Below are 27,430 nucleotides of genomic sequence, written 5' to 3'. Positions count from 1 at the left end.
CCCTTTGGGGATAGAGTTGCTTACTGAACACAGTTAGAAAAACCTTGTGATCCTAAAAGTTCAAAGTGTTATAAAACATTTTCTCCTACAAGGCCTGTAAGATTTTCTCTCTGCCATTACAAAAGAATGCAGCATATAATTCTTGAAATCCAATATCTACAGTATCTATCTATCTATCTATCTATCTATCTATCTATCTATCTATCTATCTATCTATCTATCTATCTATCTATCTATCTATCTATCTATCTATCTATCTATCTGTCATATGTTATTGTGTTTTTGGAAGTTTTCCTCATATGTTTTAATTAGTTATGCAAGAAACATCAAAGTTTTTGTTTGCAAAATGCAAAACTTAAAAATAATTTGAGGGCAAAGTCCTAAGAGTTATTCCAGCTCCTGCTGCCCATATCTTTCATGGCTCCTTCTATGCAGTTCCACATGCTCTTTTCTGCCTCTTTCACTGCTTGCTTGAACTAGTATTGATTAGCAAAATCCTACAAAGCATTTTCCACAGTGAATATGCTGTGTTGACCGGTGACCTTAATAAATATTTTCCTGGAAATTTTCTGTGCAGTTGTCTTAGACACACATTTTTTTTCCCCCGCACCCATGATGCTTTGCAAGACCAGAGTGACATCACAGAGCTGAAGCAGCAAAGTTAGATGTGGATGTCACTGTTCAATAATGTATACATATACATGCTATAAGGGCACTCCACCTCACATTTTATGTTCCAATCGGTGCTCTAGCTAGTTATAGAAGACTTTATAAGAAAAATAAACTGATAGTATTTTAGTTGTTTTACATAGATTTGTTGTACCTTGTGTCTTTACTTTTGGATTAAGAATGTTAGGCTCCTCGCTATGTAGCACAGGTAAGGTAATGACCACATTGTCATTCATGTTGTCAGATAACATTAAACCCTTGCATCACAGGTTTTGCCGGTACTCCAAAGCTCAAATAGTGCCAGTAAGAAGTCTTCAAGTTCTAGTAAAATTTGAAAGAAATATTAAAGTTGCCCTCCCCCTTCCCCTCCAGAGTCAGAAAACACAAAAGAAGACCCTGTAAAATAATAATAATAATAATAATAATAATAATAATAATAATAATAATAACAACAAAAGATGTATTACTAATTAGAAGGCATTTCTATCTTCTTGATGGAAGAAAAAAGTGTGAAGCATCTACACAGACAGATCAGAAGCAAGACATCCCAACTTCACTTGAAAATAAGAGAAAAAAAACTATTTTAAGAATTTTAAGTTTCCATAATGTGTTCCCTAAACAATGTTTTTTGTTTTGACCTTTGACAAATATTTTTAGGTTTCTGTTTATGGCTTGTATATTCAGTCTCTGCCAACTAGTCATGGATAGAGTTTCTTGTTGGTCACAAATAAGGAGCGGTGGTGCATGGCACCATTAAAACAGAAGCTACCAAAGAAAAAAAGGAAAATGTGCAATGACACTACAAAACTTGAAACCTCATGTGGTGTATATTGATTTGGTGTATATTTATTTGGAGGAGGCTTATGATAGAGCACCACATCAAGCGGTCTGGAGGTGCATGAGAGAGAAAAAAGTACCAGAGAAGTAAGTGACGATTATCCAAGATATCTATGATGGAGTGAGGACTTGGCTTAAAAGCAGTGCTGGGCTAACAGACAAGATTCCAGTTAAAGCACGTTTGACCTGGGGATTTTCTTGAAGTCCTTACATCTTTGAAATGGTTATGGATGTGTTGAGTCATGGGATAAAAGACCGATGCTTCTGGTGCAGGCTTTTTGCTAATGACATTGAATTGTGTACAACCAGAAAAGAGGAAGTGGAGAGTAAGTTGTAAAAATGGAGAAGGCTTTAGAAGATAGAGGATTGAAGATAAATAGGAAGAAGAAGACAGAATCTATGAGGTTTAATGATGATCTGGATTCTCAAGTTAGCCTGCAGGGTAAGATACTTAAAAGAGCGGGGATATTTAAATATCTACGATCAGTGGTAGCTTAAGATGGACAATTAGATGCAGAGATAACCCACAGAGTGCAGTGTGGAAGAAACAATTGGAAAAAGGTTTCAGGCATATTGTATGACTGAAGAATTAAGGCAAGCATCACAAGTTTTTAAGACAGTGGTAAGGCCCCCAATGACGTATGAAGCTGAGACATGAGCTTTAATGGGAGTACAGGAGAAGAAGTCAGATATGGCAGACATGAGAATGTTTACTAAAAAGGACAGAACAGAAATGAAACAATCAGATGTTCAACAAAAGTGGGAGAGATATGTAAGAAAGTACAGTGGTATGGACATGTGATGAGGAGAGATAATGAATATGTGGACAAAAGAGTGATGGAAATGGAAGTGCAGGGGAACACAAAAAGTGAGGGAGGCCAAAGTGGAGGTGAATGGATAGAGTAAAAGAAGATCTGAAGAAAAAGGTCCTGACTTGGGAGGAAGTGCAGGACTGAGCTGCAGGAAAAAGGTTGATCAGGTACATCAACCTCATTTAGAAGTGGGAAAAGAAGACTAACTACTGCTGGTATGTTATCATCTGCCATCAATCATTTTATCCAGTACCTTAGTAACTCTAACTTTTCCATCCTATGATACAAAATTTTGCATTTGTGATGAAGACTGTGGCAGGTGGAAGCCACACACCTAGGTATGAATCAATAACTTTTTCTGAAACGTACCAAGGCATTACACTATATCAGTGTTTCTCGGTAAGTTAATACCTTTGCGTGCCACTGCCTGATACAATAACATTTAGAAATAGAAAGTCCCAAAGTTATGTGACACAAAATAATTCCTTTCCTCTTCTAATCAGATATCTGAAAAGACAGACCTAGAAGGCTATCAAAAGACTTTCACTTCCCTGCTTCAATCCCTTGAGAGGCTAAGGAACCAAGTGCAAAAACTGATTAAAAATCACAAGCAGAAGGAAGTAACAATAAAGGAAGTGAGCATAGAGCAACTTGAGGAGGAGATCAATGATCTGAACAATAGAGAAACTGAGCTGAATGAGCTTCTAAAGACAGAGGGACACACCTTCTTCCACCAGGTAACATTGCTACTTTAGAGAAAATCTAATGGATGACAGGAGGACCATTCTAGACAAAATTATTTTTCTCCCACTGTGTTTCTCTGATTATTATTTTTTTTTACCTTATGCAGAAATTCCCAACTTCCTGCTTTCCTACTGGAGATGAACATGCATCTGACAGTGAAATGAAAAAATCATTCCTTCACCTAAAACATTATCATGAAAGTATGAGTGGTGAAGTCCTGAAAACAAAACAGAGTGGTACGTACTTTGTGCTGATCTATATTCACATTCCGAAAAACAACAGTTATTTCTATAGAACATTTTTATACCAATAATGTAGCACAAAGTGCTTTACAGGATAGCAAAGAAAAAAATTTAACAAAAAGAAAAACAAATTAAAAATAGATAAGAACAGGAATGAATCGGTGGCATTCCAAAATTAGTAAATAGGAATAAATCAGTATGCACTTACACAACAACGTTATACGGGGTCCGGATAAGTTGCCCCCCACATTTTGCCCCTTACATTTTGCCCCCAGCATACAGTATATCGCCCAGCATATTTCTCCCCAGCATATTTCACCCACAACACATTTCGCCCCCAGTTATTTTCACCCCCCCCAAACACACATTTCGCCACCACTATATTTTGCCTTGGTATTTAAGTACATATCTATAATTACAATTAAAAATTTTATAAACCTTACCCAACATTGAAAATGAAAAAAGTTCATTCAGGTAGTGTTCTTATATGACTCATAGTTCAACGTGTTCCACTGAAAATAGTATGAGTGATTGCCTCCATAAAAGGTCAGTATTGTACTTAAAATTAAATCCGTGTTATGTGATATAGTATTATACAATTGTACTGGATTTCACGTGTTTTTTTTCCCAGCACTACAGCCGTTTCAAGACGTGCATTTACAGTTTTCACCGCCTGATTATCGGTGGTACGTGGCCATGTTAAAGAACCATCAACACCTCGCACACAGCGCAATATCAAAACTGTTGCATCACCACTCACCGCATTGTGTATTACTTTCTCACTATAAGCGTTATTTTTGCATTGTGACTAAACCTAAAATCAACTTTATAAAATTTCACTATGGCAGAATTTTGTCAATTAGAGGTAAAAGAAAATTGATAGATGATGACTGATAACCACAATTACCTGTTATGTTCGAAACCACAACGGTGCTCCTGCTTTGCCAAACAGTGTTCAAGACTTTGTAATTCCACAAAATTATCAAGAAATTATTGTCGATGGCGGTACACAACAATTTTTGATGTACACTTCTCAAGACAAACTGCTCCCAGGTCGCATGCTTATTTTTTCCACTCTTAACAATCTTCATTTACTGGTGAGTAGCCAGGAGTGATTTTCTGATGGGAGGTGGGGTTTCTGAAAATTACCGGGGGTGAAATGTGTGAGTGCAAAATATGCTGGGGGCGAAATGTGAGGGGTGAAATGTTGGGGGAGAAATGTGAGAGGGGAAATTTCCATAAACCCTGCTTTGGGGGTCTTCTGTGCTAACCATGCATGGAAGGCTTTCTTCTTCAGACTGATGGTATCCCTCACCTTTGGTGTCCATCTTTGGGTCCTTGTATTACCACCTTGAGGGACATCTATGGCCTTCAGGCACACACTTCTTGACAGCTGTTTCCACAATAGAGGCTTTGAACAAGGCCCATTTGGGCTCTATGTCCCCAGCCTGCCCTGGGATGCAGGAAAATCTCTTTTGGGAGTGGGAGTTGAAAGTTTTCAAAGCAGTCTGATCTTCAAATCAGGTGATTCTTTTGCAAGACAGACAAAATAGCTACATCCTGTAGACAGCCAACAACAATAATCTATAATAGAATTATTCGGAAATTTGCCTGTTCACTTATCATCCTGGTCTCAACAAAGGGTGCCTAGTGCCCCTTCATCTACTGGCTTTTACATTTATTATTTACATAGTAATATCACAAGACCAAACCAAATTTATTAAATAATAATATAATCATTTAAAATTTTGACTCACCAGATGTTTTACTGTCTGAATGCAGAAAAAGCCTTTAATAGAGTTGTATGGAATTATCTATTTACTACACTCCACATATTTAGGGTTGGCCCTAATATATCTGCATGAATTAAATTACTTTATACTAGTCCAGTAGCCTCAGTCCACATAAATGACACAGACTCTGATTACTTAAATCTAGGACAAGGTACTCAACAAGGATGGCAACAATCTTTTTCCATTAGCCGTGCAGGAATTTATTGTTCATCTCCAGAAAAACTAGAGACACAGGAGATTATCAGAGAAGGAGTCAAACAAAAAATATTACTATGTGAAGCTGATATGGTGCTTTATATATTAGACCCACAATTATCTCTACCACTAGTTTCAGATGTGTTAGGAAAATTTCATAAGATATCTGGTTTCAAAATAAGCTTGAATAAAAGTGAACTTTTCTGAGTGAATTCTCCAGCACATCATACTACATTGGATATTAATTTCTTCATAATATGAAAACAGTTTAAATATCTGTGAATAATCCTCAAAAGTAAATGTAAAGATCTCTTCCAATACAATTTTGGAAGTACTTTTGTATAAAATCAAATAACATGTTAACAGATGGTCTAAACTCCATCTCAGAGAATTAATACTATTAAAATGTTCATCCTCCTTGTTTGTTCCAGGGTATCCCTATATGCATAAACAAATCATTACAGTAGAATTAAATATAATATCATTCAACTGGAATTCAAAACAGCCACATATTAAAAAGGCAACTGTACAAAGCAGGTGTTATGGCACTATGTAACTTTTAATGTTACTGCTAGGCAGCAAATACATGTACAATGAAATACTGGAAATCTGCTGAAATTAAGAAATCCACAATGGCCTGGCTTGCAAAGGAAAACAAATCATGTTTTAAATCTTCCTTGTATGCTCTTTTCTGTTCCCCAGTCAATACTGACTATCATCAATTTAAGAGTAATCTGGTCTTCCACTAAATGCTTAAAATTTGGAACCAACGCAGGACACATTTCATGTTACAGAAGCTTTAATTTGTTGCTCCTATACATGACATTCACATTTCCAACTTCTCAAACCTACTCAACGTTTAACTTATGGAACATGCTAGGGATTAAGACACTTAGATATATTTATATTGACTTTTTTATGAAAACATTTTTCCAATATACAAATTAGAAATTTTGTTAAAACAAGCCTACCAAACTATCTGCATCTTGAACCTTCTATCAATCCCCAGAGCCCATACTGGTTAATCTTGATGAAGACTAAGAGAGCATTTCAACAGTATATAAAATATTTTTAAAAATATACTCTAAAAGATCCTAGGGAATGGTGGGACATTTGTGGCATCTCAGAAAGGTAGAACTTAGCCATACATAGAATATACTCTTGTTCTATGTGCACCAAGCATTCCATAATTCAACTAAAAGTGTTTCTTATTTAAATTTGTCCAAAATGTACCCAGGGCAAGACTCAACCTACAACCATTGCCATGTAGCTCCACCTTCAAATGGCTTTATGTTCTGGGAATGCACTGAATTAACAACAGTTTTTGACTAAAATATTTACATACTTCTCAGACAGCCTTGATGTCATAATCACTCCTAATCCATTAACAGCAATATATGGTGAGCTCCCAGATGGCATTAAAGTGAATAGAGATAAGTTGATTGTAATATCTTATACCACAATACTAGCATACAGACTTATGTTCCTCGACTGGAAGATCTGCAACTCACCTTCTACAACAAAAAGGGTAGGTGACATTCAGTTATCTCAAATTAGACAAAAATCAAATTCTCTCTTAGATGATATGTCCAAAAGTTTTTTTTTAAAACACGACAAAAATTAATTAATTTTATTTTATAATAAGTCTGTGATTGGCTCTGTCAAGTTTTTAAACATTTTATCATATTTTAAAAGAAAAGGTTACGTTTGTTCTTTGGCTTTATTCCTTGTGTCTCTTTTCTTTTTCTCTTTCTCTTGAGTGGGCGTTGGATTTTGCTTTGTTTTGCTTTTATTGTCATTTTTCTCCAGTGTATTCAAATGGTTGTATCTGTTATTATTATGTACTTGATTGAGTGACTTGCAATTGTTCTGTTCTGAGTTTTTTTTTTTTTTATTTAGATTATATATAAAAAAATAATTTATTAGTGCAATTTTCTTCTTGCTGTAGTAGAGGCAAAGACAGTATAATGTACTGTATACTACACCTTATTTTCTATTCTATATGTACTCTGACCTGAGTAAAGGGGTTGGGGTCCCAAATTTTATAACCTGCAGTTTTACTTACAGTTTTAACTTTAAGTACATATTCATTGATGTTATTCAACATCTGATAAAACAAATTGAGAGCCCATATATTTTTAAATACTTACCTAAAATAAAAAATTGATAATATTATAATTATTAAAAGCTAACCTTTTCTCCATGTTCTCCAATCTTCTTATCACACATCCAAAGATGTGCAGGCTTCATCAATCAGTGACCCCAAAGGGGTTTTGTGTGAGTATGAGTGTGAATGGGTTCTGTGTTCGACTGGCACTCTGCTCAGAGATGTATCTTGCTTAGCACTTTGTCATCTCTCTCTGTTTATTTGCTTTGGACTGACTCTAGTGATGTCAAATTTTATCATAACAGACATTTGGTTCACTTTTTTTTGCCACAGGGAGAGAGTTGGCTACTGCAGAGAGAAAAACAGTTGAAGTTTCTTCAGAATTTCATTCTATGTCTTCCTGCTCTAGTGTTTTAAAACACACAATAATCTCACCTTTCGGCAGTGGAAAAAATGGTCATGGCAAGAGCACTGGTGATGTGAGAGATAAGATTGATGAATGCAGCAAACATCAGAGTGAACCAACTTTGAGTGGTCGAAACAACATGAGTGGACCACCTTTGGAGTCGAGTCATACTTCACAACATATAAACGTAAGTAGAAAGCAGTTAGATGTAACATTTCCTTCACACAAAAGAAAAACAGCAGAGCTTGTCATTGCCAAGTTCCACTATACTAAGGAATCAGAACAATGAGAAAAACATAAAAGGTAAAATCTTTACAAATATGAAACTGTACAGGTTGTGGAGTTTTTGTTGGAACAGAAAATGAAGAAAATAAGACAATTAAAGACTTAAATTCATTAGGAGAGATGGCAGTGGAGTTTCTAACCAGATTGTTTAATGTAATCTTGGAAAATGAAAGGATGCCTGAGGAGTGGAGAAGAAGTGTACTGGTGCTGATATTTAAGAATAAGGGGGATGTGCAGAACTGCAGTAACTACAGGGGGATAAAATTGATGAGCCACAGCATGAAGTTATGGGAAAGAGTAGTGGAAGCTTGGTTAAGAAGTGAGGTGGTGATTAGTGAGCAGCAGGATGGTTTTATGCCAAAAAAGAGCACCACAGATGTAATGTTTGCTCTGGGGGTGTTGATGGAGAAGTATAGAGAAGGCCAGAAGGAGTTGCATTGTGTCTTTGTGGACCTGGAGAAAGCATATGACAGGGTGCCTCAAGAGGAATTGTGTTATTGTATGAGGAAGTTGGGAGTGGCAGAGAAGTACTTAAGAGTTGTACAGGATATGTACGAGGAAAGTGTGATAATGGTGAGGTCTGAGGTAGAAGTGATGGATGCATTCAACATGAAAATGGGATTACATCAGGGATCGGATCAGAGTCCTTTCTTATTTGCAATCGTGATGGACAGGTTGACAGATCAGATTAGATAGGAGTCCCCATGAACTATGATGTTTGCTGATGACATTGTGATCTGTAGCGATAGTAGGGAGCAGGTTGAGGAGACAAAGGTCAGTAAGAACAAAGTGGAATGGTGAGGATGCAGGGAGTAGAGTTGGCAAAGGTGGATGAGTTTAAATACTTGGGATCAACAGTACAGAGTAATGGGGATTGTGGAAGAGAGGTGAAATATCTGAAATTAAGGCTGTAGATCACCCATATATCCATCCATCCATTTTCTCACTCCGCTTTATGCTGAGTAGGGTTGAGAAGAAGCTGGAGCTTATTCCAGAGAGCATAGGACACAAGACAGAAGCAATTCCTGGAGCATTCATTATTAAATAAACATGTTCTTTATTTGGCTTTACTCTCATTCTGTGTGTATCTTGGCTTTTCCCTCCGAGTATTTGTTACAATATGATTCATGATGTTGCATAGTGGAAATAATTACATGCAGCTTAGTGAAATAAACTATCTTATTTTGTTTGCTTTCATCTTCTTCATTATTATTATTATTATTATTATTATTATTATTATTATTATTATTATTATTATTATTATTATTATTATTATTATTGGGCTGAAGCCTTTGCATTAATATCAGAAAACTATAAAACATTGTCATAAGTGTCAATTTATGGCAAGGGGTGCTGTAAAATTGTGACATCACCATTTCAAAGATGCTGCGGTGGGCTAGCACCCTGCCCAGGGTTTGTTTCCTACCTTGCGCCCTCTGTTGGCTGGGATTAGCTCCAGCAGACCCCCGTGACCCTGTAGGATATAGCGGGTTGGATAATGGATGGATGGATATTTCAAAGATGTAAATTCCTACTTCTCTTTGGAAATAGGACTAGAACATTTCGTAAATACTTCTTATGTTCTACCCAGAGGTAGGAAAAATTCCATTCCTAATGAGACTTTCAGTCCAATTCATTGGAATAATTCTGAGATGCTTGATAAATACAGGCCATAGTTACAATTCCTAATATCTGAAATATTACAATCAGCTAATATCTGAAACAAATTCATCAAACAAGTGACACTACACTGAGATTTGACACCACACATTGGTGGCATCACAAGACACAGTTCAACAGCAGACCTGAGTGGGCCACTGACTATTCTGTAGTCAAGCATCAATAATTGAACTTAACATGTGCTGTTACACGATACCGGCACAGTGATCGGAACATGTACCTGCCTTAGCTGGTTGAACACTAGACATGCTACTGCATTTTGAATCATCTGCAGCGGCTTGGTGACACATGCTGGTGCTTCTGCCAGCAGAGAGTTGCAGTAGTCCAGACATGACAAGACCAAAGCTTGGACCAGGAGTGGTTCTGCATGTTCTGTCAGATACAATCTGATCTGACAGATACTGTATAGAGTGAATCTGCAAGACAGAGACACCATAGCAACATGGTCCCTGAAAGATAGCTGGTCATTGGTCACTACCCCAAGGTACTAATTTAACAGGAGTTAGAAATAATGAGCCAAGCTGAACAGAGATGGGGTGATAAATAGACAAATAGGGACAGCAAGAATGTTCATCTTTGCCATGTTGAGCTAGAGATGGTGTTATTTCATCAAGGTTGCAATATCAGTAGGATATGCAGAGGGATTCAAGGAGGTTCTGGTGGTTGACCATGTCAAAGACAGAGGAGAGATCTAGCAGGAATGAGCAAAGATGAGGTGTTGGTAGCTCAGGCCTGTTGTAACATGTCGACAACAGTAAATAGAGTGATCTATATTTGGATAGAGAGAGCAAATTTCACTGTTTTGGATACAAAGGAAAGGAAGAAGACTGGTTTGTAATTAACTATGAGATGGATCAAGAGTAAGCATATTGAGGAGAGGAGTAATTAGGACCTGTTTGAACATTGTAGGAAAAGTGCTTGTGCAAAGTGACATGATGAGATGTGTAATTGCAGAAATGAGTGAGGAAGAGATGGTCTGGAAGAGTTGTGAGGGGATAGTGTCATGACTTCGGACACTGCTCTGATTGCTTGTTGATCTCCCACTGCCTTGTTCCCTCCGTCATGAATAAGTCCTCAAGATATTTAAATTCCCCTGCTTGAGGCAGCACAACATCCCCCACTTGGAGAGGGCACTCTACACTTTTCTGGCTAAGAACCATGATCTCAGTCTTGGAAATGCTGATCCTCAACTCAGCCACTTCACACCCCTGGCTGCAAACTGCTCCAGTGAGTGTCAGAGGTAACATCCCAATGAAGTCAGCAAGACCACATCTTTCGCATAAAGCAGAGACACAATCCTGAGGTCAAAGAACTGGACATTCCTCATTTCTTGGCTGCAAATTCTGTCTATAATAATTATGAACAGAACTGGTGACAGAAGGAAGCCCTGATAGAGTCCTGCACACAACAAAAACAAGTCTGACTTACTGACGGAAAAGCAAACCAAGCTTTCACTCCAATTGTACAGAAATTGTACAGGGCACCTTGAGGAACATGATCATATGCCTTTTCCATGACCTCGAAACACATGTAGATTGGCTGGGCATATTCCTATGAACCCTCATAAATTCTTGTGAAGAAAAAAATGGTCTAGTTTTCCACAATCAAGATGAACTCTTCATTATTACCTCTGGATTTAGAGGTTTGGCCAGCAGCTGAACACTTCTTACCAGAACCCCAGCATACATCTTTCCAGGGAGGCTGAGGACTGTGATCCCCTAAAGTTGGAACACACTCTCTGGTCCCATTTCTTGAAAATGGGGATTGCCAATCAGTTTGCCTATCCAGAGGCACTGCTTCCAAACTCCATGTAATTTTAAAGAGGTGTGTCAACCAAGACAGCCCAACAACATCCAGAGCCTTCAGGAATTCAGGGTGATTATCATCCATTCCCAGGGACCTGCTAATGAGGAGTCTTTTAACTACTTCAACAACCTCAGCTTCAATGATGGGTGAGTCCCCCTCCAAGTCCCCTGACTCTGCTGCAAAAAAGGGAGGTGTGCCAGACCCTTTTTGCCCTCAAAAAAAAAAAAAAAAAAAAAACAAACAATGATGTCACTCCCTCTTATGCCACAGAACTCCCACATCTGCTGCTCCATACTATATGTGGGAACATACAACACTGGAAGTCAGTATTCAGGTAAGAACTTCTGGGAATAGAGCATTCTATATTAGGCTCCATAACTCTTTTGTTTTTAATTCTTTAATAGGAGTGCCTATTCAACAAAGGCCAACGCTTTCACCTTTACCATCTGCTTGTTTACTGTACAAGGTCAGTTATTAGCTAACACACTTAGATGATGCTGGTGATTTGGCCACTAGTGCCTCAATACAGTCCTTGAATAATAATGTCTTAGACAAATCACAGGCATTTATTTCTTGTCTGATGCATTCCCATAGACCTGCTGGGCACTCAGACTCTTTAATAAAATAACTAAGCAGTGGTTTCCAGTACTTAATTATCCAGTTGACAGATGGCAGTAGTGACAGCCAGCTTGACTCATGTTTAGTCCTGTCCCTTTTTATACTCTTTTTAGTAAACCTTATGTCTTAAATTCCATATTCCTACCACACTGACAGGTACTGAAGCTCAGCACTTCTTCCCCCCTTCTCTTTTACATCTGTAACCTCAAGCAATTAGATAGCATAAAAGAACAGAAAGGAGTTAACATTACACATAAAATAATTTATCTTTGATAATATGTCCAAATTATAAGGAAGCAGAGTACAATGTGAGTATTGGTTACAAACTAAACCATACAACCTAATCATATATGTGTACTTTCAGGCGGTACGTTAACTGGTCGTTACACTCAGTTCTTTCTGGTCAGCTCATTTTTGGTCAGATCTCTTCAGGTCATCATCTGGTCTGCTCTCTTCAGGATGGAAAAATGGCAGAGAGAGCATGCCTCTCCAAGCTTGTTCTTATCATGTCTCTGCAGCACCTGATATTCTCCCTTTGGACACTTTCTGAGGCCTTTCACCAATGAAACAGCTCAAGTACAAACCCCCCTTCCCAGTTCAGCTACTTTACAATGTGGGTGTATAACATTCACTAATGAAAAAGCTCTGGCTCTGGCACATATCTCCCTCAGTCCAGCATTTCTGTAGTTTCATGGTTGCAGTTTTATTATAAAATTAGCCCTGATGGTTGTCTTCTTATCAATAAAACTCTGCGGGTAGAAAAAGAAAACTGGTTTGTGAATTTTACTTAACTGTCCTAGCTATCCGAGCTGCTGTAATGACTATACTTTGAGAACAACATTTTTAACACAAATGGGTATTTTTCCCAAAACACATTTAGATGCATTGTGCAATACATGAGTTAAACATTGACCAGCAAGAATGTCTTTTGAGACAGTTTAAGTTTTGAAACACATTGTTGTGCTTTCCATAGTTCACACTGTTGTGAACAATCTGAAGAATTCATAATGCATACTTGGAAAATGAGAGAGAACATAAGGTTAAGAAGTAAGGGGTTAAAGGGAGCAGGCAAAACCTGTACTCTAAGGTAAGACAGGATATTTTAAAGGTAAAAGGTCATTCAACAAATTCAAAATATTTTTTCAAAATCATTGGTCAGAAATAAAGAATACAGAATTATAAATTATAATTTCCAAACTAACAAAACGAAGCACAAGGAACAGAAAGAAATTTGTTTAAGTTTGCCTGAAGCTATGATATTGACTGCATTTAGCTGCCATCTTAAATGGATGGACCTGAAGACAGTCACAAACAATCCAAAAACAACATGTCCACAGCCAATGAGGACAGAAATGGAGGTGGCCATAAGAAAAAAGAACAGAAAATGATATCACCAGAATAACATTAACATTACATAACCTTTTAAAAACAAAGCAAAGACATTCAAAAGATATTCCACCATGTTAACACTAAGAAATAAACATTAAAAAAATCATGACACACACTAGCTAGTATGATTCCTGTCAAAACAAAGCTCCAAAAGTAAGTGCAGGCCTCAAAACTACCAAAAAAAGACCTGCTCTTTTCACAGGTCTAATTCCAAGAATAGGTCTCACCCCTAGCAGCCTTATTGCTAACTCAAATGGCAGGCACACAGCCTTTTTAGGCCCAAAAGTGGGATTAAGAATTTTAAAGTTCAGATTCTCCAAAATGTCAAGAATGAAGGAAAGGGAAACCATGAACCCTTGGTCCAACAGACAAACAAAACCTCGAGACAAACAAATCCAGAAAATCACACAATTTAAGGAAAATAGCTTAACATAAGATCCAGGGGTCAATAGCTAGAATATTCAAAAAGAATCACAAAAGCAAGAATCAATATCAACATTGCAATGCCAAAGCTGCAGTGTAAACTACCACTTTTTATAGAGCTGGAGTAAGTCCCTTAGCTGCACCATTAGGTGGCCCCGCCCCCTTAGGTTTTACATGAAGGTTACAAGGCAAATTATAATAAACACAATATTTAAATTAACATATTACATCCAAAAATAACTAAATAAATACATAAAAAGAAGAGACACCTGAGTCAGTCCATAACACTGTGAGGCTGTCTGCTATCAATTATTTATTAATAATTATAATATTATTAATTATATTATTATTATTACTAATATATTTATTAATAATAATTATTTATCAATTATTTGGCTCCTATCAGTTATGGAGAATCCACTGCATCCACTAAACAGTGTCATCTCCAGACAGAAGAGCAGCTTCAGCGACAGACTGAGGAGATCGTTCCTCCCCCAAACTATGCGACTCTTCAATTCCACCCAGGGGGGGTAAACGTTAACATTAACCTGGAACTCATGGGTGAGGAGCGTGGAGAAAAACTTGAGAAAATTGCTCTGCACTTGATTAAATTTACAGTGCAAGCTACAATGTCACTCTGTCCTCTTCACTTCAGTATCATTTTAGTTATTAAGTGATCACTGATAAAATTGAAATATTACAAATACTTCTCAAAATAAACTTTTTGATGTAATAATCATTTTAGATTATTGGACATTGATCAGCATTAGACACAACTGATACCCACAGTCCTTGTGTGTCTCCACACAGGCCCAAGTGCTGACGTCACGCCGAGATGTTAAAGAGAAAATACAGAATAAAAAGAAGACCTTGGTGAAGGTGACAGTGATGGAGGCGCAAGTAAAGGTGAGTGTCAAAGAGAAAAACTGAAGAAGAGTGCAGCATTTCCCAGATTTATTGATAAACCTTTTGTTCTTTTTGATGACAAACTTACAACATATAGGGAATCTGCCTTTTGTGTTTTTGTAGGTTTTCCTTCTTAGTTGCCTTTTGGTCACAAGTTTGTTTTGTTCCTTTGCCTTTGTTTGTTGTTTTTTACCTCTTTCTCTCCATTCAAAATATTTCTGGATCAATCATTCCTTCATTGTTGAGTTATCATTAACATACATTATACAATATAAATGTGAGCCTAAAATAAAATGGGTGATCCATAGGTACAAAATAAAATTAGTAACCCCAAAGCCCATTTCTCACACAGCAGAATGTCACGTTCAGTGATGAGGTCCTCTCACTGTAGTTTTGAAATCAGGAATGTTATTCAGAAGGTTGTAATAGGTGTCTGGCATTTCTGAATCAACATTTTAAAATTTCAATTAACAATCCAGTACATATTCTAATAACAAAGCAAAAGGTATATTATCATATATTAAATGTATATTATTTCTTAGCTTAGTGTTAAGTCTTTGGAGTGAACAACAGCCAATGAGACAGTGGACATCACTGTATGAATAATTCAGATTCCTTCTTGAGGGAATTTTGTGCAATTTTATATACTGCAGAATAAAAATCATTTACAGCTCACATTACTGAATTAAAATCAGGGAACCAAACATATTGCTGACTTTACTTGGATGTCTATAACATTATATGATGAAATCATGAAGAGTTAACCACTGTGTCTCAAAACTGTCAATCAGATAAACTTAAAGATGAAAACACTAGTCCTAATGTTGGGTACACTATGGAAGAAGATACTGGTTACCTATACTACAGAATACATTTGATAGAGAAATTATGTTTTTGTGTGGCAGTTATGGTCTCTCGTTCATTTTGCCCAGTTTGTAAACTGTAATGAATGGGGAGATCTTCAGGTAACTGGTAATTTTTAACTAGCAGCTATACATAAGATTCCATTAAATGGCAGTGCTCACTGAGAACAAAACGAATCAAAGTAAGAAATGAAAAATAATAACCAATTCAAAATGACATCAAATGTTAGAAATAATGATAGAAATTAGCTCTCCACAGTATAAAACCCTGAATTGGACAAACGCCTATTGAAGGTTTTTAGTTTCCCCTTGGGATTTCTGGATTTCCTCTTGGCCTTAATCCAATCTAATCTAATTTAATCTCTGTATACAAAGGGAAGCATGGAACCTAAATAAAAACTGTATAGTCATAACTATTTGAAGTCATGGTTTAATTGATATAGGCTCAGTAGATATTCCAATTATGTCCATAAAATCAATTTAAAATCTCTTCCATCTAAACAAAACAATAAAGAACAAACTATAAATGAAGGCCTGGTTCAGGTACAATTGACCAGTTTAAAGTATCATTAAGACATCAGAATTTGCTTGTCACATATGAAGTAGGTGGTATTACATCTTATTTTGGAAGCTTTTAAATTATTATTATTGCTTACAGTTTTTATCCTTATAACAGTAACATTATTTCCCCACATTATGATATTTGTTTTGCTCAAGGGCACTGCCATTTTGCATGGCTGCAGCCGCGTTCTTTTTTCGTTGCTATGCCTGTTGATGATTATGTAATGTTTCGTACTCATTCACCTCTATAACATGGTGGCATCCAGCAGTATTAATCTAAGTGTGGATCAATTTCAAAATAAAATGATGATAATTTGTGTTATTGGGTTTTCTATGTTTATTTTAACTATTGGTTTTGTCAGACTAGTGCATAGTTTGATAGTTGTTTTTGTCAGCTTGGTAATTCACTGTCTGACTATGCGTCTTTCTTTCTCCTTTGCTTTCTCCATTTCTCAGTTTTTCCTTTTGGTCTTAAACATTGCAATGAACAGTCCTAAAATCCTTCACAATAAAAGTGGTCTTAGGGGTTTCTTGATTAGAGCAACATAACCCATCCATTATCTGGAAAATTCAAAATTTAGAATTTTGAAGTGGTGTTAGGAAAATGTATTCAAAGACTACAGAGAAGGCAATGCTGTTTTAGCTGTTAATTATTTTATTTTTTAATGGTTATATAGCGGTTTCCTATAGTGTAAATAAGTGGATATTAAGCTATTGTTGGATTTACTGTAGTATGCATATTTTTTGCAAGTTTTAAAAGAGAAAATTATCTTAGTTAAAGAAGAGATAAAATCAACACACTCCTTTATTATTATTATTATTATTATTGTTTTAATTCAGTAAATGTTCTTTCCAATTTAACCTCATTTGTATTCTCTCTTTTTTTAGTTATTAACAGCTTATGATTTTATACATGTTCGGTTTTCACTAAGAAAATTAGCAACATGAGAGGATAAATTTAGATTAGATGTAAATCTGCTAAATGCAGGAGAAGAAAGTAATTGGCTCCCTGGATCATTAGAACATTAAACATTAGAACAATCTAGATGAGAAGATGCCATTCAGCCCAACAAAGTTTGCCAGTCCTATTCACTTAACTTCTCCAACATAATATCAAGTCAAGTTTTGAAGGTCCCTAAAGTATCCTTCTTTCAACAATAATTTGGGCGCGGAAGACCAGACTGTATAAACGGTTGTAGATATTCTTTGGGATATTGCAAGTTAATGTTTTACATCTTCTGCATGATCACCACCAACTGTTTCAGCATTGATTTGCATTTAACCAATCTGCTGTATAACCAATCAACAATTTTCACGTTAATTTGTTTGACTTCATCACTTCTCAGTGCTAGGATTGCCCATGTACTAATTTCTTTGGTTGATTACCCTTCTGGATGAAATTCCTCAATAAGATTTGGACATAATACGCCTGGGAACTTAAAGTGAGGAAAACATAAAAATTTATACGAGCTAAGAGAGCAGGCACTGTGTCTGTCAAAAGCATTCATACGAATGAGAGGTGAGAGGACTGTGTGTGTGGTTGAATATGGTTGAGAGGAGGGTGGGATTTGAAAAAATCTCATGGCCAAAGTCTTATCTCATAGGACTTGAAAAAATCTCTTGGAAATAGTCTTGTCTCATCTCATCTCAGGATTTTATTTTATAATAGAGATAATAGAGATAGAGTGGTACCTTGAGATACGAGCTTAATTCATTCCGTGACTGAGCTTGTAATTCAAAATGCTTATATCTCAAATCAATTTTCTCCATTGAAATTAATTGAAATGAGATAAATTCATGCCAGCCCCCAAAAAAACCACCCCAATTTTTTGTTAAATGTTTTCAACATAAGAAAAATGTATTTATAATGAACAAATATTGTATACAAACAAAATAAAACCTAATACATAAAAGAGAATCTAAAGAAATAAACAGATGTTGGCAGAGCTGAATAGCGTATTGTATTATTTTTTTCTTTCACTTCACTTTTACTTAATTTAATTTTCTTCTTCACTAGTTTTTTTCTTTTTTGCCACGCTTTCGTCATTTTCATTCGCAGGGCGTTTAAATAGAAACCTGTCCAAGGAGCTTTGTTTCTTCCTCCCTTTTAGAATGTTTCTGAAATGAGTTAGGCAAGTGTCATTAAATAGCGCCGCTGCATGACCAGCTGCAACTTTTTCAGGGTGTTTCTTTTCAATAAAGTCCGAAACGTTTTCCCACATTGCCAACACTTCTTTTATCTCACTTGAAGAGATAACCTCCTCCACCCTCTGGCTCCTCTGCGATACCAAATTCCTGCAGAACCTCCGTATGTTGCTGCGTCTGTAGTTCTGTCAACTCTTCTATCTTGAATTTTGGCTCATAACTCAAGACAAAAAATCACCGTAGTGGTGGCTCGTATCTCAAAAAACTTGTATGTTGGGGCACTTGTATCTCAAGGTATCACTGTATATATTCAAAGCACCGTGATGTCCCTACACTGATGGATTACACGGCCAGAAGTCCACATGACCATCATAATCAAATTCTTCCATGAGAACCCTGAATATAATGAGGACTAATTGAGGTAATTTATGTTGGGTAGAATGCCTAGGGGGGGCTGGGCGGTCTCGTGGCCTGGAATCCCTGCAGATTTTATTTTTTTCTCCAGCCATCTGGAGTTTTTTTTTTTTTCTGTCCTCCCTGGCCATTGGACCTTACTTTTATTCTATGTTAATTATAGTGTTCCCTTATTTTAATTATTTATTTTGTCTTTTTTCTCTTTCTTCATCATGTAAAGCACTTTGAGCTACATTGTTTGTATGAAAATGTGCTATAGAAAAAAATGTTGTTATATATATATTTAAAAGAGCAGCAGCCCCAGCACTGATACCTGTAGGACACCACTCTTAACATCACCAATTTCAGATAAGGTTCCCTACCTCTTAACCCTTTGCTTCTTGTGTTTGAGCCAATTTTGCCCCCATCTACACACTAAAATCATAGTATGTACTTAACAAATGTTAAATTAATCATAGACCAGCCAATCCCAACATATATTAAACAAATACATTTTTTATTGTTGAGTTATTTTTATTACAGGTGTTTTTCAAACTGCTTTTGAATAATCAAGAGACTCTTCACCACAACAAACATAAGATCCATTAAGATCCTTCATTAAAATATTAAAGTAGATAGATCCAGCATTAATTTTGGGGTTGTCCTTTTGCGGTTATTGTTTGATACTCTTTCACCTTTTGCAAGAAAACTTAGATTCTGATGAGCAAAATGTTGATGTGGGAATTTAGAGTTGTGCTCACCACCTATGGGAGGGGCCAAGGAGGTCGGGTGCAGTGTGAGTTGGGTGGTGGCCGAAGGCAGGGACCTTGGCGGTCCGATCCTCGGCTACAGAAACTGGCTCTTGGGACGTGGAATGTCACCTCTCTGAAGGGGAAGGAGCCTGAGCTAGTGCGCGAAGTTGAGAGGTTCCGGCTAGATATAGTCGGACTCACCTCGACGCACAGCTTGGACTCTGGAACCAATCTCCTTGAGAGGGGCTGGACTCTGTACCACTCTGGAGTTGCCCCCGGTGAGAGGCGCCGAGCGGGTGTGGGTATACTTATTGCCCCCCGACTTGGAGCCTGTACATTGGGGTTTACCCCGGTGGACGAGAGGGTAGCCTCCCTTCGCCTTCGGGTGGGGGGACGGGTCCTAACTGTTGTTTGTGCGTATGCACCGAACAGCAGTTCAGAGTACCCACCCTTTTTGGAGTCCCTGGAGGGTGTGCCAGAGGGCATACCTTCTGGGGACTCCCTCGTTCTGCTGGGAGACTTCAATGCTCACGTGGGCAATGACAGTGAGACCTGGAAGGGCATGATTGGGAGGAATGGCCCCCCCGATCAGAACCCGAGTGGTGTTTTGTTATTGGACTTCTGTGCTCGTCACGGATTGTCCATAACGAACACCATGTTCAAGCATAGGGGTGTTCATATGTGCACTTGGCACCAGGACACCCTAGGCCTCAGTTCGATGATCGACTTTGTGCTCGTGTCGTCGGACTTGCGGCCACATGTCTTGGACACTCGGGTGAAGAGAGGGGCGGAGCTGTCAACTGATCACCACCTGGTGGTGAGTTGGCTTCGATGATGGGGGAGGATGGCGGTCAGGCGTGGTAGGCCCAAACGTGTTGTGAGGGTCTGCTGGGAACGTCTGGCAGAGCCCCCTGTCAGAAGTAGCTTCAACTCCCACCTCCGGCAGAACTTCGACCACATCCCGAGGGAGGTGGGGGACATTGAGTCCGAATGGGCCATGTTCCGTGCCTCTATTGTTGAGGCAGCTGACCGGAGCTGTGGCCGTAAGGTGGTCGGTGCCTGTCGTGGCGGCAATCCCCAAACCCGTTGGTGGACACCGGCGGTGAAGGATGCCGTCAAGCTGAAGAAGGAGTCCTACAGGACCCTTTTGTCCTGTGGGACCCCGGAGGCAGCTGATAGGTACCGGCAGGCCAAGCGGAATGCGGCTTTGGTGGTTGCTGAGGCAAAAACTCGGGCGTGGGAGGAGTTTGGGGAGGCCATGGAGAACGACTTTCGGACGGCTTCGAGGAGATTCTGGTCCACCATCCGGCGTCTCAGGAAGGGGAAGCAGTGCAGTGTCAACACTGTATATGGTGGGGATGGTGCGCTGCTGACCTCGACTCGGGACGTTGTGGGTCGGTGGGGGGAATACTTCGAAAACCTCCTCAATCCCATTAACATGCCTTCCAATGAGGAAGCAGAGCCTGGGGACTCAGAGGTGGGCTCCCCCATCTCTGGGACTGAGGTCACCGAGGTGGTCAAAAAACTCCTTGGTGGCAGGGCCCCAGGGGTGGATGAGATACGCCCGGAGTTCCCCAAGGCTCTGGATGTTGTAGGACTGTCTTGGCTGACACGCCTCTGCAACATCGCATGGACATCAGGGACAGTGCCTCTGGATTGGCAGACCGGGGTGGTGGTCCCCCTCTTTAAGAAGGGGGATCGGAGGGTGTGTTCCAACTACAGAGGGATCACACTCCTCAGCCTCCCTGGAAAAGTCTATTCAGGGGTCCTGGAGAGGAGGGTCCGTCGGATAGTTGAGCCTCGGATTCAGGAGGAACAGTGTGGTTTTTGTCCTGGTCGCGGAACAGTGGACCAGCTCTATACCCTTAGCAGGGTCCTGGAGGGTGCATGGGAGTTTGCCCAACCAGTCTACATGTGTTTTGTGGACTTGGAAAAGGCATTCGACCGTGTCCCTCGGGGAATCCTGTGGGGGGTACTCCGAGAGTATGGGGTACCGGCCCCCCTGATAAGGGCTGTTCAGTCCCTGTACGATCGGTGCCAGAGCTTGGTCCGCATTGCCAGCAGTAAGTCGAACCCATTTCCAGTGAGAGTTGGACTCCGCCAGGGCTGCCCTTTGTCACCGATTCTGTTCATAACTTTTATGGACAGAATTTCTAGGCGCAGCCAAGGCGTTGAGAGGGTCCGGTTTGGTGGCCTCAGGATTGGGTCACTGCTTTTTGCAGATGATGTTGTCCTGTTTGCTTCATCAGGCCGTGATCTTCAGCTCTCTCTGGATCGGTTCGCAGCCGAGTGTGAAGCGGCTGGGATGAGAATCAGCACCTCCAAATCCGAGACCATGGTCCTCAGCCGGAAAAGGGTGGAGTGCCCTCTCAGGGTTGGTAGCGAGATCCTGCCCCAAGTGGAGGAGTTCAAGTATCTCGGGGTCTTGTTCACGAGTGAGGGAAGAATGGAGCGTGAGATTGACAGGCGGATCGGTGCGGCATCCGCAGTAATGCGGGCGCTGCATCGGTCTGTCGTGGTGAAAAAGGAGCTGAGCCGCAAGGCGAAGCTCTCAATTTACCAGTCGATCTATGTTCCTACCCTCACCTATGGTCATGAGCTATGGGTAGTGACCGAAAGAACGAGATCGCGAATACAAGCGGCTGAAATGAGTTTCCTCCGCAGGGTGTCTGGGCTTTCCCTTAAAGATAGGGTGAAAAGCTCAGTCATCCGGGAGGGGCTCAGAGTAGAGCCGCTGCTCCTCCGCATCGAGAGGAGTCAGATGAGGTGGCTCGGGCATCTGATCAGGATGCCTCCTGGACGCCTCCCTGGTGAGGTGTTCCGGGCACATCTAACCGGGAGGAGGCCCCGGGGAAGACCCAGGACACGCTGGAGGGACTATGTCTCTCGACTGGCCTGGGAACGCCTTGGGATTCTCCCGGAAGAGCTAGAAGAAGTGGCCGGGTAGAGGGAAGTCTGGGCATCTCTGCTCAAGCTGCTGCCCCCGCGACCCGACCTCGGATAAGCGGGAGACAATGGATGGATGGATGGATGGATGGATGTGGTCCTTCCTGTTACAAAAAAAACTCAGAATGGGTACAGGTCTCCAAATACAAAAGCCAGATCTGTGCTCTTCCACTGGTCTGAACCAACAGAGGCTTCATCACTTCTGGCAGCCTGACCCAAACTCAAGAGGAAGGCTTAGGGCCTATACAGGACAAAAATAGTACAAAGGCTTAAAAGTCATTAATATCAAAAATACAGGCATGAGAAACCTTTCAAAAAAACTATGGCCCAATAAAACAAAACAAATTTCCTTAAATATTTAATTTTTTATTGTCTGGATTTGAAAATAATGCAACCGAAAACAAGTAAGGAAACAAAATTTGTTTGCCTTTTACAAGCCTAAAAGTGAACAAATAACCAGACCAGTACCTTTATTTGTAAGTAGGTGGATCAAAACAAGGTAATCTAGTTTTAAAACAAAAACCACAAACAAAAAGGCAGAGGAAAAAAGTACATGATGATGAAACTGCCAAAAAAAAAAAAAAAAAATAATAATAATAATAAAATAAATGCTGCTTTTTTCTAAATACTGTCACCTTTCCAACTGCATCATTACATGGCCCTGATTCCTGGGGCTCCACATAAAGAGGATAGGACAGAAAACAAACAAACAAACAAAAAACCCCACTAACAAAACAGGTATTCATAATTAATAAAAAACATAATATCTAATTGTTACATTCATATCATTTTGGGGTGGTGGTACAAAAACAGGCCCCCTTTTCCAGTCAGTTTGCTGTATGTGAAGGTTCCTAGGAACTACAATTGATTATACCTTCCAATTGATTTTTAACAGTCATTAAGTTCAAGAATCCTTTATATATGAAAATTTTAGTTTAAAAACTGGTTCAGTGGAAACAGAGATGTCAATTTATGTCCTTGAACATATTAAAAAAACATTATTCTTTAGGTGGTGCAGATTTTTTAACTTGGTTTTGAAACATGGATAATCTATTTTGTATGTTCAAATATGTATTTGGGCTGGTTGATTTCTTTGTTTTTGAATGTCATGTTTTAGAAATATTTTCTTATGTGCACTGCCATTTCTTAGTCCCAATGCCCCGCTATAATGGTGGGTTGTTCAGGGCGTGCTGTCCCAGACATCACACTATGTGACAGGCACAAATGTATTTAAACCTTAAGCATGGAAAAGGTGCTATATAAATAAAATGTATTGTTACTATTATTGTTAACAAGACATATCATCCAAGATTGCAGATATTTTCTCAGTCTCTTTTGCAAGTGTTTGTTTTTGATCTACTGTACTAACATGTTGTTTCTGACTATTTGACTTTAAATTTTGTTTTGCCAAAGATCATTTTACAAAGATTAAGGAAAACCTCCAGTGCCTTGTGTATCTCTTGGGGTAAGGGATGTGCAGATCATTGAATAAAATAACTGATGCATATTCTATACTTCTATACTTATGTCAAGAAATAATTATACAGAATAAATTATTTATGATCTCCATGTTTCATGGGTTACTATCCATTGTATGTGTTATACAGCATATAATAGCTTTTTTAATGATAATTTTTTAACATAGCAGGCTTCATTTTTATAACTTTCAGAGTAAATTGGCCAAATCTATGTACTAAATATACATTATACTAGACGTTGGTCAATGTTAACTATGTTAATTATGTCATAATGTTGTATTAAGAAGACAGCAATCATTTGATCTTGCCATGAATGATTTCCAGCACTCATTCCATCAGTTGACTGGACAACCAAGTTCAGCTAAATACATTTCTGGTTCTGTGTTTGTCACTGAGTTAACATCAATATGTGATTACGCCTGAGAGTATTCAACAGTCTCTCTAAAGAGCATGTGAGTGAATCAAATTATCTTGTTTAATTAGGGCACTGCAGAGAAAGAAGTAAAGGAACATGAGGAGATATTCAAAGTGTTGCTTCAGATCATTGACGGCCTGAGATCAGAAGTGATTTCCATGATTAAAGGATATGAGAAAACAGAAGTAAGAAATTTTGCAGAGGTCAGAAACCAACTGGAGAAGGAGATCAAGGAGCTGGATAGGAAAGATACTGAACTAGAAGTGATTTCACAGACAGATGATGACATCTCCATCCTGCAGGTAATATCACTGCTTCACTACAAGTTGAAAGTTGACCAGGAGATCTGTTTTATAGACAGATATTTCTCTTCTTCTCACTCTCTTAATGCAGAATGTCCAGTCTATGTGTAAACATTCTGAAAGTGAAAGCACACCCATCATTTCTGAAAATGAGCATTTCATATCTGAAACTTCAAGGCAGGTGAATAAATATCTGAGTGAGACCATCTGCTCAGAGTTAGTGAAGACCAGTGAGATGGGTAAGTTTGATTGGCTTTATATGTACAAGCATTTTTGGAAGAGTGAACAAGAGAAACTGGTTAATTATACCTTTTGGTCCTCGGTTATGACTGGCTGATCTTTTTTGGATTTAAGTAGTGCTGTTTTGTCCATTGATTGATATTAGTAAACACTGCATCATGCATTGAGCATGACCACATCATATCAATCAACCTAGCGCCTAATGTAAACTCAAAGTGTTTTCTTTCTAACTAAAGGCATGTTGTTTGATCTAATTAAAAATAAAGTGCATCAGGAGAGAAACTGCAAAAAGATGTCGGATGCAGAAGGGCAGCTGATCAACTTTCTATTCAGTGCTATCGTTCCAGTTTATATCCCTTGGTGTACATTTTTAGAGAGATTTTTCAGGATGGTTCAGAGAGTTTTAAAGGAATGTAAAACTTTTCCTGATTGAATGAAAGTCACTTCCAGTTACAAAATCAGTGTCTTCTAATAGGCGAGTTGGACTGGTCTTGGAACACAGAAGCACTGTATAAGAAAGTGAAGAGCAGTTTCTTTAATGTGGGAAGTGACATCCTTCACATCTTCTGCAATTTGCTGGTGCAATTTTGTATGCTGTGGTGTGCTGGGTTGGTAACATCACTTCAAGAGAGGCCCAACAAACCTACATGCTAATTAAAAAGGCAAGCTCATGTCCAAAAAGCACCTTGGACCCCCTGGAGGAAGTAGAAAAGGAGAGAATTAAAACAAAACTGAATGCCATTATGAACCAATGCACATCTTCTCTCTGACACAGTAACACTGAGGACTTTCGGCCAATGAGTCATTCAAAGAATCAGCATAGAGGCAGAATAGTGTCTCGGTGCCTAAGGATCTACTCTGGTATCTGGAAGTTTGTTGGTTCAAATCGCGTTACTGCCATTCTTTTGGGCCCTTGAGCAAGGCCTTTAACTTGAAAACTGGTCCAGTTGTGCTGTACAATTGGTCTGGCTCCCAAAGGTCATGCAAAAATGCAATTTCCTGTTGGGGATTTTCCTCTTTTGGGACTTCTCCCAACGGAACGACATGCCGAAGAGCGTCCCAAAGCGTGATCACCGTGTCTGTGGAAGACAGCCTATCAATTGCCGGGGCAGCCACAGGCTCCCAATGCTGCAGTGGCTCGCAGCAAAAGCCAAGCGCGGTCGCGCTATAATCGCTTGTCGACGATGGGTGATGCAAGGAACATTATAAATGCAGGGAGCAGAATTCCTTGGCCACTAACCTGGCCACAATCCTGCCTGATTACTGTGTCTGTGTATAGCAGAGTGGTAGATCCCGCTACAATAAAAAAACCATGTTGTTCCTGTTTCAAGCTGAATAAAGTTGGTTTTGCTAAAGTACTGAGACTCAGCCTCGTGTTCTGGGGTGAAAGACAGGAACTCACAAGTCACAATATATTGTATCTGTAGGAATACAACTCTTAAATTATCACAAGATTAAAAAAAATATATGTATTTTTAATAATACGTAATTTATGTCTGAGTGATGGGCTATGCAGTAGGGAAAGATTAGTTGTATTCAAAATTGATCAAGCAGTTCTGATATGTAAAATTTTAACAGGTGACAAGAAGGGTAATGTAGTACATCTTCCGCAGATACAATTAGACACCAAAGGAGATCTTGAGATGCCATTTGTATTAAAATGTTTACAGTTTCCCGTTAGAATTGCTTTTGCTATGACAATTAACAAATCAGGGACACACACTCAAAAAAGTCAGTTTATTTATTAAAGAGAAAGAAACGATGTTCACTCACAGGAACTTACAGTATATGTTACGTTGTCACGATTTAAGTCCAAACATGAAATCAAAATTCAATGCGATATGGACAAAAAGTTAATTAAAAAAATTTTTTTACTGAAAGTTTACAGTAAAAGTGTAAGTGTAAAAAGTATTTGCTTGTTAATTTCAAAGCCAAACAGAACCAATTCGTATAACGCAATGAAAACCTCGAACACAACATGAAACATAATTTTCTTTCAATTTATTACATTTTACTATTTTTTACTATGGTTAATTACTCACTGTAATGTAAAACAATCTGTTTAAATTACATCCGCATCCCCATATGCGAGTGACGCATCCACGAAGTGGCTAGTGTGTGGGCTGGCAAGCGAAGCAAGCATGGGGCAGAATCCCCTAGTATGAAATATATTTTACAAGTGAAATTCAGTCTTATGGCCTTACCAAATCCAAACACATGATTATTTATTTTGATCCTGGTAGCCACATATCTGCACAATAGTTAACTTTGTCGTCATGTGATCTGATGGCCTCTTTGGATGGAGCACAAACTGGACAGACCTGGAAGGCCCAAACATGTTAGCAGATGCATCTGTTAGGCGGAGTTCAGTTTTCACCATTAGAACAAGTAATGGTGAACATTGCCAGAGGTCAGGGACACAG

At 38.8% G+C, this 27,430-nt stretch overlaps 1 protein-coding gene across 1 annotated transcript in view; it reads left to right on the top strand.

The window, feature by feature from the left end:
• The window catches only part of LOC114662320 (DNA ligase 1-like), a 43,853-nt gene that overhangs the window by 5,481 nt on the left and 10,942 nt on the right, over positions 1 to 27,430 (top strand). Inside the window, exons 3-8 of the mRNA XM_028815717.2 lie at positions 2,822 to 3,055; positions 3,169 to 3,298; positions 7,733 to 7,992; positions 14,817 to 14,912; positions 24,534 to 24,767; positions 24,859 to 25,006. Coding sequence (XP_028671550.2) covers positions 2,822 to 3,055; positions 3,169 to 3,298; positions 7,733 to 7,992; positions 14,817 to 14,912; positions 24,534 to 24,767; positions 24,859 to 25,006 — 1,102 coding nt within the window. The remainder of the gene's footprint in view (positions 1 to 2,821; positions 3,056 to 3,168; positions 3,299 to 7,732; positions 7,993 to 14,816; positions 14,913 to 24,533; positions 24,768 to 24,858; positions 25,007 to 27,430) is intronic.

The sequence above is a fragment of the Erpetoichthys calabaricus genome, chromosome 12 (genome assembly GCF_900747795.2).
Source record: "Erpetoichthys calabaricus chromosome 12, fErpCal1.3, whole genome shotgun sequence".
Classification (NCBI taxonomy): domain Eukaryota; kingdom Metazoa; phylum Chordata; class Cladistia; order Polypteriformes; family Polypteridae; genus Erpetoichthys; species Erpetoichthys calabaricus.
The sequence above is the reverse complement of the archived record's forward strand: the minus strand, read 5'-3'. Positions and strand labels throughout refer to the sequence as shown.